General features: G+C 39.1%; 2 protein-coding genes across 8 annotated transcripts in view; one reads left to right on the forward strand and one right to left on the reverse strand.

The window, feature by feature from the left end:
- The window catches only part of GIGYF2 (GRB10 interacting GYF protein 2), a 165959-nt gene that overhangs the window by 63484 nt on the left and 89829 nt on the right, over window positions 1-12646 (forward strand). The window lies entirely within an intron of this gene.
- The window catches only part of KCNJ13 (potassium inwardly rectifying channel subfamily J member 13), a 31127-nt gene continuing 22850 nt past the window's right edge, over window positions 4370-12646 (reverse strand). For 4 of the 5 annotated variants that reach the window (XM_045030285.1, XM_045030283.1, XM_045030284.1 and 1 more), the window contains 3 exons: window positions 8807-8858; window positions 7717-8197; window positions 4370-6631 (listed from right to left, as the gene is read on the reverse strand). In XM_045030285.1, coding sequence (XP_044886220.1) covers window positions 6009-6631; window positions 7717-8194 — 1101 coding nt within the window. In that variant the 5' untranslated portion in view covers window positions 8195-8197; window positions 8807-8858 and the 3' untranslated portion in view covers window positions 4370-6008. The remainder of the gene's footprint in view (window positions 6632-7716; window positions 8198-8806; window positions 8859-12646) is intronic. The other variant, XM_045030286.1, reaches the window with a different exon arrangement.

The raw sequence follows: 12646 nt of genomic DNA on the forward strand, positions 1-12646 counted from the left end.
ACCATAAAGGAGGGATTGACTCGGAGTCATTCCCATTTTTGTCTTTTGCGCCCCCGGCCAATCTCAGCCAGGGGCACCCATGATAGCAGCAGACGGTACAGAGCGACTGATAACCATAATCTCATTGCCAATTTACAATGGCAGATGGTGCAATATGACTGGTAACCGTCTCTGCTATCTTGCAAAGGCAAATTAATGCTGCTGTGTAGCGCTGCTGAATCGCCTCTGTCAGCGGCATCCAGTACACATACGGTGGCAGTGACAAACGGCAAAACAGGCTTCACGGTTGCCATGCTATGGCGTCTGCCAGGGCAATCCAGGGTAAAAGGGCGCAAAATGATTGTCTGCCGTTGCTTTCCCAGAGGAAGGAGTGACTGACGACATTTACCCAGAACCACCCGCGACAATGATTTTTGCCCCATCAGGCACTGGGACCTCAACCCAGAATTCCAAGGGGCGGGAGAGACTGCGGGAACTATGGGATAGCTACGGAATAGCTACCCACAGTGCAACGCTCCAGAAATCGATGCTAGCCTCGGACTGTGGACGCACACCACCGAATTAATGTGCTTAGTGTGGCCGCGTGCACTCGATTTTATACAATCTGTTTTACTAAACCGGTTTATGTAAAATCGGAATAATCCCGTAGTGTAGACGTACCCTAACAGCCCTTTATCTCTGAAAATCTCACTCCTTTAGGGTCAGTAGGTGTGTATATTGCTAATTTTGCAATGATGCCAAGTTACCATGGTGATAGGTGTCTTAAAAAAGCCTTGTAATCGCCATCTGATTTTCAAAGCCCTCTGAATCTCCTCTTCAGGTATCTGAGTTGGTTGCTTAATTTTTTGGGTCCTAGAGTTTTGGCTCAAAAGATGACAAAGTTAAGAGAGGTGTCCCTAACTCTGCTTGACTTCCTGTTTCTGTAGGAGACATTGCTCCTAAGAATGACCAGTTATGGTTCATTTGAGGTTGTCTGCATCTAACTTGATACTTCCACCTCATAACTCTTCTGTCTCCCTGTGTGTTCATGATTTAATATCTCTCTGAAAAAGTGGGGAAGGTCAAAAGATTAGCAATTTTAAGTGTTTCTGCTGTGGTGGTAGTTAGGGGTTATGGTTTATATTTTTGATATTCTAGTACAGGGGTCGGCAACCTTTCAGAAGTGAGTGTGCCGAGTCTTCATTTATTGACTCTAATTTAAGGTTTTGTTTGCCGGTATTACATTTTAACATTTTTAGAAGGTCTCTTTCTATAAGTCTATAATATATAACTAAACTGTTGTTGTATGTAAAGTAAATAAGGTTTTCAAAATGTTTAAGAAGCTTCATTTAAAATTAAATTAAAATGCAGAGCCCCCCGGACTGGTGGCCAGGACCCGGGCAATGTGAGTGCCACTGAAAATCAGCTCGTGTGCCGCCTTCTGCACGGGTGCCGTAGGTTGCCTACCCCTGTTCTAGTATGTAACTTCAAAGTGGCCATTATACTGTTGTTTTGCAGCTCCTTCCTTGGAAATCTGTGGAGGAGCAAAACCCCAAACTAGCTCCTATAAACAGAGCAGAGAATTCTTCCAAAGGCAAATGAGGGTAGAAATGGCAGACTGGAGGCACTAGTGGCTACAACAATAACTTGATTTAATGAAATTACATTTATTTTAGCACCTTTTCATCCTGACGGATGTGAAAACACTTTGCAATTTTACCAAACTATGCACAGAATTCACTTCATTTATTAATGAAACCACAGCAGCAGTTTAGCAGTGCAGATTGACACTACATGTCACTTTAGGATGAGAAGCAGATCTCTTCTAATTGAAATGGCATGAGGGATTTAGGTATGCAGGATATAATTACCCTAGCTGGAATTTTGTCAGGATGCCAGGGTTGATGCTCCTCTTCCTACAAAGCATGTCTTGGGATCTTCAGTAACTACAAGTGGTCAAGACCGTGGCTTTGTATCTCATCTGAAAGAGTGTGTCTCCCCCCCCCTGCCCCTGCAACAGATTGTTGAGTTATTGTTCTAGTATTTACTCAGAGGGAAAAATGCCAACTACCAGAACATTGACATAACTTGCTGCTGCACCTGTTTCTTTCACATCTCTTTCTGGTACTGTCCCAGTCTGATCCTGTTTAGCTTGTGAGAACAGACAGGATCACAGCATGAGGTGATATGGCTGAAGGCCATATTTGTAAGCTGTTCAGATTTTTAATATAAAATACTCTCAGGGTTTTAACTATATCCACTTAGATTTGCCTGTCACTCTTTTAAGGATTTGTGTGTCTGGGAGAAGGAAAATCTTGACTTTGTTCGTTCGTCTCCTAACCAAAAAGGGCTGGTCAGCACAAAATAATGATTTAGTTTCATTTCAACCTTGGTCAGTAATGGCAAAAAAATTACTGCTATATAATGTTTTTTAGTGGCTTATATAAAATGATTTGAGGTCAAAAGGGTCCTAGTTTTACTTCCTAGTGGACACATTCCTATCACCAAAAAACACAGTTAGCACTGTTAGCAATCTTAGCCAAGAGGTGAAGGACTGAACTGGCATGAAAGTAAATTTGTCACTGAGAGATGCTCTCTCTCAAGTTCAGGGATGAAGTTCATTAGCAAAAGAGTGCAGTGACTTGTTACTATTATCCATGCTAACCCTGACAGTGGATTTAGGTTCCCACTTTTGCACTTTCCACCAACAGCATCATCTTTGCCCAAACCAACCAATAATAGTGTGTTCTCCAATAAGGCCTTTGAGTGCTCTCTGACCAGATATTCACTGAATCACCAGGTCTTTGTGTCCCTCTGTGTTGTGGGTGATCAAAATATCATAGATAAGTAGAAACTAGAAAGCAGGAAATAAACCACTCTAGAATATTTTGGTAATATAGAAATCATGGCACCCCTGGAAAATATCTTACATTTAAAAAAAATAAACTTAAGAAACTCCATACAAATCCCGCAATAAATAGGATTAATTTTCAAATGTTTTATAATTAATTGATACACTGCTAACTTCATGGAGGGCTAATAATCACATTTTTTAGTATTCAGAATGTGTTTTCCAGCTGATGCAATCAATTCACAAACTGAACAGCAACTCTCAGTGTTGGTATTGATATTCAAGGCAAAGGTGCACTATACATTGCAGGAGTTACTATGCAAATTGCCATAGGCCCTATGGCTTTCAGACAGAAATACCCAAAGATGCTTCTCAAAGGCTTAGATTATTTGCCAATTAAACAAGTCATATGTTAGATCACTGACATCTAGAAAAATCACATGGAAAGGCAAATGCCAGTCCAGTTTTTACACAGCATCTGATCTTAAACAAATCCATCAGTTTCCAAGCAGGAATAGTGATCAACAAATACATGTTTTACTGTTAACACATCACAAATGTTTATGATTTACAAGACACTTAGAAAGTCAGTGTTAAATGTGGCAAATAGATTTCCATCTGAGTGCGTATTTATGCCTTTCATGGGAGGAATACTTGAATATTAAAAAGAACAAGCTTAATTATATACAAGATGTTAAAAAATTTTTACCTCTTTTAACCTTGTTGCTTTTAAAAGTTAAAAACAGAGCTATAATGAATGGTTAAAAGCAGAATAGTTTTAAAGATTGAAGATATAAAAGTCAAAATACTCAGTATGGTACAGTCAGAATTACCGTGTCTCCTAGGATACTTGTGTTACCTGGGTATGTCCATAGCTCTGGTATGGTCTCTCCATTCAGTGTCCTTAGTATAGACTGAGATGTATTATTACGCTCTTGAATTGCAGAATAATTGAGTTATACAGGATTATGTGACTTAAAGTGGAGAATTGTCAGTATATGTAAAGCAGCTCCTTCCTCATATTTGAACTATTTGTACTTTATTCCATGCTTAATGAAGTATTTCCAGTACAATTTCTTGTTCTGCTGCTGCTTTTTAAGGGTTGTCCTCCGTACTGTAGGACATTGGTTTGGGGCTTAAAAATAGAAAAGGATAAATATAGCACAACCCCTCCTTCCCCCCCTTTCCATATCTTGGGGGTATGGCCAATAATGTTATGAAGAGAAATAGCTGAACTTTAAAGTGCACGTGCAGGACCAACTATGAAAAGTGAGGATAAAGGCAATTTAATGTACATTAATACAAGATGATGTTTGCTATTCCTGTACAGGCACTACAGTAGGTTACAATATGGTTCCATTATACTGAGAGTGAAAGACACAATATTGAAAGTATCCATTCTCTATAATAAAACCAGCCCTTGAAGCCTATAGCGTTGCAGGGAAGGAATATGGAAACATTTTCACAGCAATGAACTATTTTTTAATTCAGAGATTGGCCACCTGCCCTCCAGTTCACGATTGCATGGACCTCCTCCTTCCTGTGGTGTATATAACACGTTCCTGTGACAACTACAACAGTAGTTAACATGGAAAAGTAATAATATTTTAATATCTCTTTAGCTGTCTTTTTAATAGATATTACCTTCTGGAAATGAGGTGCAGCTGGCACCTTATGACAAAACAGCTGTCCTACCAGGTTCTCTGTGACCAGAGCTTGACAACCTCTGTACTTCTGGGTTTGAAAAAAAGACCTCCAATAGACAGTGCCCTCCTAATATGGCTTCAGACTATATATCCTGCTGTTAGTCACTTTACAATAAAATCAGCTCCAGTATATAAACATAGTTTTATCTAAACTGGCTAGTAGTGGTTATGCCACATTTGTTGCAGGGAAAAGTCTCTTTTAATTATCCTTGAATGGCAACATTTATTTTGATGGTAACTGTTGGCTGTTTCAATCTGAATACAGAATAGCCATTTTAAAGCTGCATTCCATTGCTGAGAAGTTGTGACTTAACAGGAGACAGTCCACTTAACTGTTAGCCCATTTTATCATATTAGAAATTGTTGCATATAGGAGCACGGTTCCTTGTTCTTGGTATTCTTACGAGGCACTCCTGGCAAAAAAGTCCCATGTATAAAGCACTTGTTTCAATTTTTTTATTTTAAAATTAATTCAAATGTGTCTGATTTTGTAGATATGATTTATCTATATGCTGTGCGTACAGATATAGATGTTTATATTAAAAAGTGTAAAATATAAATGGATGCAGTTCTTGGTAGATATAGTGCATCCTGTGGTGCCAGAACTACTCGAAGTGTAAGATTGCAAAGCTGAGAACACATGAAATTTCACTGTGCCAAGAGACATGAAAGAATATGAGTTGCTGTATAACAGTCTGTTTTCTACTGCTGAAATAATTTATTAAATGTTTCCAAGTATGAAAATATCTCCACTGTAGCATGTTTGTGTCATATATACACTTCAGGATTTTTGGCACTTGCCATCTTCACAGACCTGTCACAGAGATATTGTACCCCCTTCCAACCTGGTGGAATGAAGAACTGCAGTCAGTACTCTTGATTTCGTGTAATAAACAAGCACATCTGGAATGCATTTCACTGCCACTGAAAAGACTGGCAATGATTTTAGTAGGATGTTCAGCCATCCGAAAATTGATGTAACCATGTACCCAGAAAGTGTTAATGTAAAAGGGTTATAACGGTCTTGGAACTACATCATTGCTGATCCCCCAAACTAGTGTAATTTAACCTCGGGTTAGTTTTAGATGAGGTCTTCTATTGTACTGTTGCTGCCCATTTTGCCATAGTGTTCTACCCACATACCATTTAATTAGGTTTTGGTCAACTGTGGGAGTCTGAAAGTCTCATACTTCAGGGTCAGTGTAGTTTTAATCATAGTCTAGTGAATTCAGCAGGTAGCACTAGTACTTTTGCAGAACTTGTACTGTGGTACTTGTCCCAGACTTTCTATTCTGTGCAGTCAAAACAGCCTCTCATCAGTTTACATGTGCACTTTATATTCTGCACACTATACTGCAATCAAAAGGATGGAGAAAAGGGGAAAGAAAATAGGGGGAAAAGGAAGGCTGGAAGTTTAACCTGAAAGTTTAATGTAAAATTTTTTTAAAAAAAAATGGCACCACATCCAAATTCTATTCTATCAGACCAGTCTCGGAAATCTGGAAGCTGTCAGTGTGCTGTCCATTGATGCGAATCTTCATGTCAGTCCTCTTTGGACTCTTAGAGTCTGCTGCAGCTGGGAGCTCAGGAATAGTCTTGTCAAAATTCTCCATCTTGATCTGATATTCCCCTTTGGCACCTCGGGCCAGCATGGAAGCAAAGCGATGGTGTAGAATGATCTCAGATGGGAGGTAGGATGTCCTCCTCTGACATGTTTCCCCTGTGCCCTCCTGCATTGCTGAGAGGAAGACTACTAGCTCAAAATGGCGAGGGGTATCCCCTTGGAGGAGAACACCTACAGGACTAGATGGGGTAATGGAGTGGTAGTAGGTCAGTGGAAAGATAAAGAATGGACACTCCTCAAACGTGATACTGTCCAGGTGGAAATCCACACTAGTTTGATGCAGCTGACCATTCTCCTGTTCTTGGTAAAGAATAGCTGAAACCCGAACGCTGGTGAGTGGGCTGGGACGAGTGTTGGCCACCTGGAACATAAGGTATGGCTTGCCCTCTGTGTGCGCCACTACTGCAGAATGAGTAAAGCGGATGGAGAATGCGCGATTCTTTGGACGGGCAATCTTTGCCACAAAAGCACCTATGTAACAGGAAAGAATGAATTAACCTGACCATCACGATCATAGTTAGTTTCTTACTTGTCCCCAAGTTGTATGGAATGGCCCGTGAGAAAAGGAAGAGGCTTAGTGGGATGGACATACTGTTAACTAGCCTCAGACTGCTTGATTTCAAATTATTAGATCTAGTCTATACATAGCACAGCTCCCATCATACTAATAGTTGCTGGCACCAGTTTCTATTCTCAATTTATAAATCAAAATAAATCCACTGTAGGTTTTTTGTTTTTTTTTAAAAGAGCCTTGGCTTTTTCCATAAACTTTGTTTCCACAATCTGTTAGCATGTGTAAAACAGTAATATTTGGAGAATGAGGATGCACTTGCAGAAAGAGATGTGCCCCTTGATTGATGAAGATCAACTCCTTGAACTGGCTATGGTATATAATTGTGGTCTTTCATTTACTGAATCTGTTTAAAATACAGTACACTAATGTTTTCCACAGTATAATATATTTGTCTAAAGTTATTCCATAGTTCAGCCATTTTAAGTAACTTTAAGCTAAGTACCACTGGGATCCTAAAGTGTTCCTGGTGTTCACTGTTAAGTATCCATGGGCAGTCAAGTGAAGGGGGATAAAAAAAATTCAGCCAGTTCTAAACAAACTAGCTAAAGTTTAGGGTAAACCTGTGAGAGTCTATATCAAAACAAATCAATTTAAACCTCAAATCAGCGGAAGGTTGGAAGAAAGAAATTGATAAAGGAAGATGGAGTAAAATAACTTGTTGGAAGTGTCAGGAGAGGAGCTTCAGTAAAAAGCAACACTTTCTGGTTTCCAGTACAAATCCTGAAATACTTTTATTCAAGTGCCTCTCCTTTTTATAGGCCTTTAACTGTTTAAAAGGAGTTAGATTATAATTGACAGCTATAAAGCTGTTTGAAGTTGAAATTTCAGTCTTGTTGTTGTTGTTGTTTTAGTAACTGGCCCTACTCCTTTTATGTGCCCTCTGGAAGCACTCATAATGACATTAAGAATTTTACCAAATCTACTCCCTACATGTGGTTGACAGGACCTACCCTATTTAAAATTGTGAAATAAACCTGATTACCTGTGATGAAGGCCTCCAACATGAGCCCCAGGACCATCTGTATGGCAAGCAGGGCGATAGCACTAGGACAGTCCCCACTTGGGAACATGGTGCCATAACCAATAGTGAGCTGTGTCTCCAGGGAGAAGGAGAAAGCAGCTGTAAAGCTGGTGACGTACTTAACACAAATGGTGTGGTTGTCAGGTGGGGCATCATGATCCAACTCCAGGTCCCCATTCATCTCAGCCAGTAGGTACCAGAGCACTGCAAAGACTAGCCAGTGGATGACAAAAGAAGCAGCAAAGACTAGCATCATCCATCGCCAGCGCATGTCCATTAGTATTCCCCAAGCATCTCGTAGGTATGCCAGACCTTTCCTTTGGGTGCCATCGATCTGTAGTGTGCTGTGTCCATCTTTAGTCACCATCCTCAAGTGCCTTTGATCCAGGAGAGGGGCACTAGATTTAGTGTTGTTGCTGTCTATCATATCTGATCTCATCTTCTGAAAACGAAAAAGAGAAAATTCATTAAACACCTGCATGTTTGTATTTCAGCTAATGTTCACAGATTCTGACACATCAGCCGGGGACCAAATACAACCTGCACCCAACAAAGGATGTCTTAAACATTGCAATCCAGAGAAGATTGATTTAGGAGTTTAGAGTGGAATTTACCACTGCTTTTGTGGTAACGATTAGCTAAAAAAGACTAAATTAAACATCAGACTACTTTTTAAAATTTCCCCTACCTACTCATTTAAACAGAGTTGTCATATTTTACCCCCTTAAATTTATATTTGGGTCAAATACCTGTGCTAATATGGCAGATTGGCAGATGTAGTACTGCAGACTTTAATATTGTACATCTGTGATGATAGCAATTAGATGTTGCAATTCATCTTAGCAAAGCAATATAGCAATCTAAAGAATAATAAAAAGCTAATCTTTAACAACAGTTCTTCCCCTTATCTACTTTCTTGGGGAAGGCTGTGTCTAGCCACCTCACTTCTATAATTCAGAAATTTCCTCACAGGTGTTCCTGACTTTCTGCCTCTTAAAGGAAATTTTAACCTCTACCAGCCATATTCTCTTATTGACTAGAATTTTGGTACCTGGGGGAGAGCCTCTTCTGCTGAACATACTCAGGCCACTGCTGATGTTAGGCTGTATTAAGAAGGGGATAGAGAATAATACGGAAAATATTATGCCATTATATAAATTGATGAGAAGTCCTCAGCTTAAATACAGCATTCAGTTTTGGTCACTTTAACTAAAAAATAAAACCCTCCAAACCCCACTGCAACAACAGACGAGAAAAAAAGTTTAGAGAAGTTCGTGGAAATTTTTAAGTGAAGGTGAAGTTGCATATGAGGGAATATAAAAGTCAAGAGCCAAAAATTGCAAATTGTGTGCCTAATAGTGTCCTATGTTCATATTTAGGATCTTAAGTAAGAATAACCTTCTTTTCAGAGGTGCCAAGTACCTTCAGATGTTAGGGACTTGACTGGGTGCTGTAGATGTTCAGCTCCTCTGAAAAGCAGTTAAGAGCTGAATTATGGGCACCCTAAGTTTTAAAAACTTTTGGCTTAGGAAACTATTACACTTGAATAGAAAATTCATTTCATATAAATACGGAATGGAAGAGAAATCCTATTGGGAGCGCCTATCACTAGTTATCTTTTCCCACAAAACAAGAAGGCACACAATTAAAAGCCATCAAATATAAAACTGTGATAGGTTTTTAATCCATTGCATTAATTAGTTATGACACTCACTGCCACTGGCTAGTGTAGAGACAAATTGTTTAAGAAGAAATAGAGTTAGGCAGTTTCTCTTTATACAAATGCTTCAGGGCATAAAGATGTATATGAGAGGATGTGCAATTAAGTGGGCTATAAAGATTCATGCCTTTCTCTGAAGGCCTTGCCACTGTACATACCAGGCTACCTAGTAGTTGACCTGTTCATGGTAAAATGAGAAATGCTTTAACAAAGATAGAAATTACTTTATTTCCTATTTGATCAATGGCATATTGATCCTGGAATTGGTCCTGTGACTCATTTGGTTTATTAGTTTTATAATTGTTCTTGATATTAAATCTTATATGTAGATTTAAGTATGATCATTAACATATCCTGATAAGCATTGTGAACAGACCTTTTACTGTTTTCTCTGCTTGTGGCGGTGGGTTCCCCATGCATAAAAATATGCTTTAATTCTGTTTGGAACATGCATCCAAGGGGCTTGAGGAATAACCGATAGTTTGAGTAGGATCTTGAGGCTTTTCCCTACCTTTTTAGTCTGTGCCTCCATTCTCCTATTAAGTACAACTGTTTCCTTATTTTCTGCAGTGAATATGCCACAGCTATATTATGGCAAAGATCAGATGGTTGGTTTTTTTTGTTTTGTTTTGTTGTTGTTAAGATTCTAATGGTTTTCTGAAATACAAGACAGACACGGTGAGCAAGGTAATATCTTTTATTGGACCAACTTCTGTTGGTGAGAGAGACAAGCTTTTGAGCCACACAGAGCTGCTTTCCAGGTCGTCTTTATATTTCTGAAAAACAAGGCAGAATTTTCTTAAATAATGCGCCACTCCTTCCTCCATGCACAGAGCATGAGTAACTGATGTATATCTGCTGAGTCAATCATTGGGAGTGCTGAGTACAGTCTACTCTACTAATAACCCTAATCCTGGCCTTCACGGACTGCCCTCCACTGAGGCTATTCAGTCTCTATTAGTTCAGTCTTTGGGCTGCTCCACAGCTAGCTCTGCAAGAATATAGTTTCTGGTCTTGCAGCAGTGATAGGAAATCACAAGGTAAACAGAATAAAATCTTCGAAGTGCTTTAAGTAACAGGTATCATCAGATTTACTGGTCTGAAGAGCTGTGTGTTGCATTAAGACTCAGAATGGCCTTGTTTAGTGCCTTGAGGGGGATTATAGAATGAGTATTGTGGCTAGTCAATAGGATTGATGGGACTGTGTGCGGAACAAATTGGAGCCAGTGCCTCTTTATCATTATCAGATTCTTGGAATAAGCTGCAATCATGAGAAACATATACTCGATTACTTGGAAGGAAGGCAAATGTGTACAGACCTAAATGCCTTTGGGATAAACCATATGAGTTCTTGGAGGAAAACTGTTTTTGTGTAAATTGCTATGGGGTCTGAAGGACAGTTGTTATGGGCTATAGAATGACAAAGCAGAGCCACTCCTTTTAAAAAAAAAACAACAAAAAAACAACCTAAATCTAGTAGTGACAAGCAATAACCAAAATCCTCCGAGTATTATATACCCTTACAAACATGGAATAGCTTTTCAGGTTCATTTTCCTCCCTCATAGTCTATTAAAACGGCACACTACAGCACTAGTAGAGCACTATTATCTCACTACAGCGCAATGCACAGTCATGATAAGGTTGGAGCTTGGTTGATACAGCGACTTTATTATTTGATTACTGCTAATTGTTTGTTAATATTAATTTAAAGTTATGAAACCTCTCCTGCATCCAGCTTTCTTCATTACATCAAATTGTTTCAGACATATTCAATTAGGGAAATTCAAGTACTGTAACGATCTTGAAGGTATTTCAGAAAGAAAAATATCTCCATCTTTATTAACCTAAGCAGTGCTTGTCACAGCAGTCTCTTGTCAATGCCACTTCAGACTTCAACAATGAGATGTCCTGGTGAGGTTGATAGGCTGCTGCTATAGTCCCATTTGGCCTGGAAAAGTAGTCCTTTCTGTGGTAGTGATTATAGTGCCAGGTCACTAATCAATGGTGCAGTGAATAATTTTAAAGTACATGAATTTAGACTCTATATTTAATGTTTATTAAAAAAATAACCAGGAGGGTATAAACCTATTGTATCTTAAGTTAGATAATGGGACAAAGCTTTTTTGTTCGGATGGGTGGAGAGCGAAAAACTGTAAGCAGACTCCAACAGTAGTGCAGCTGATTCAGGATGAGAAGAAGAGTTTTTTGGGTGGAGTGAGGATGAGGCGGGAAGCTAAACTAGCAAGCTTAGGTTTTGAATTACAAATCTAGAAAGTCTGAGGATTTCTCCCCCCTTCCTCCGCCCCTGCAAGTGTTTTTTGAAAAGCAGATGCAATTTGAATGCATTTGAGAAGTCAGATGAAAGATAACTGTTCACTCTCTACCTACTTCTCTCTTCTCCTCATCTTATTCCCCCGCCTCTTTGTCAGACGATTTACATATTTTCTACTTTCCCTATTCATAGATTGATAAATTATAAGATCAAGAGGAACCCATTGTGAGCATGTAGTCTGACCTCCTGCATAACACAGGCCATAAGACTTCCGGGTTGATTCCTTTTTGAACTAGATATCTTTTAGAAAAAAATCCAGTCTTGATTTAAAAATGTCCAGTGATGGAGAATTCACCACAACCATAGGTAAGTTCTACCAATGGTTAATTACCCTTGCTAAACTAACAAACAAAAAATAATAAAAAAAAAATGTTTCTAGTCTGAATCTGACTAGCTTCAACATCTGTCCATTGGATTTTGTTATGCCTTTGTCTGCTCTTGTTCTTGCCAGTTCTTATGTCATGAATCTGCTTGTCAGGATGTGCCACCTTAAGACTAGAAGAGCTACTGCTACCAAAGAGATTTTTCCCAACTTCTTCCTTTCCATCCCCTTCCTTTAATATATTATTCTAGTGTTTCCAGTCCTTCCTCTTATGTTGCCTCTTACTTTTTTGAGAATTAAATGATGGTTGTTCAGTTGGAAGTGTACATGGCACTGCTGCTTTCTCTTCTCCTTTTATGTCTCTTCTTTACCTTCTGTTCACTATCCTGTCCATTCCTCAATCCAGTTTCTCTGATAAATCAATTGAGTTGAAGCAAATCATGGCAGGGTAGAGTTAACGTCTTTAATCATCAAGGTAGTTCATGCTTTGTTTCTTTTCTTTTCCATAGCAGATCC

Source organism: Mauremys mutica, chromosome 9 (assembly GCF_020497125.1).
Source record: "Mauremys mutica isolate MM-2020 ecotype Southern chromosome 9, ASM2049712v1, whole genome shotgun sequence".
Lineage (NCBI taxonomy): Eukaryota > Metazoa > Chordata > Testudines > Geoemydidae > Mauremys > Mauremys mutica.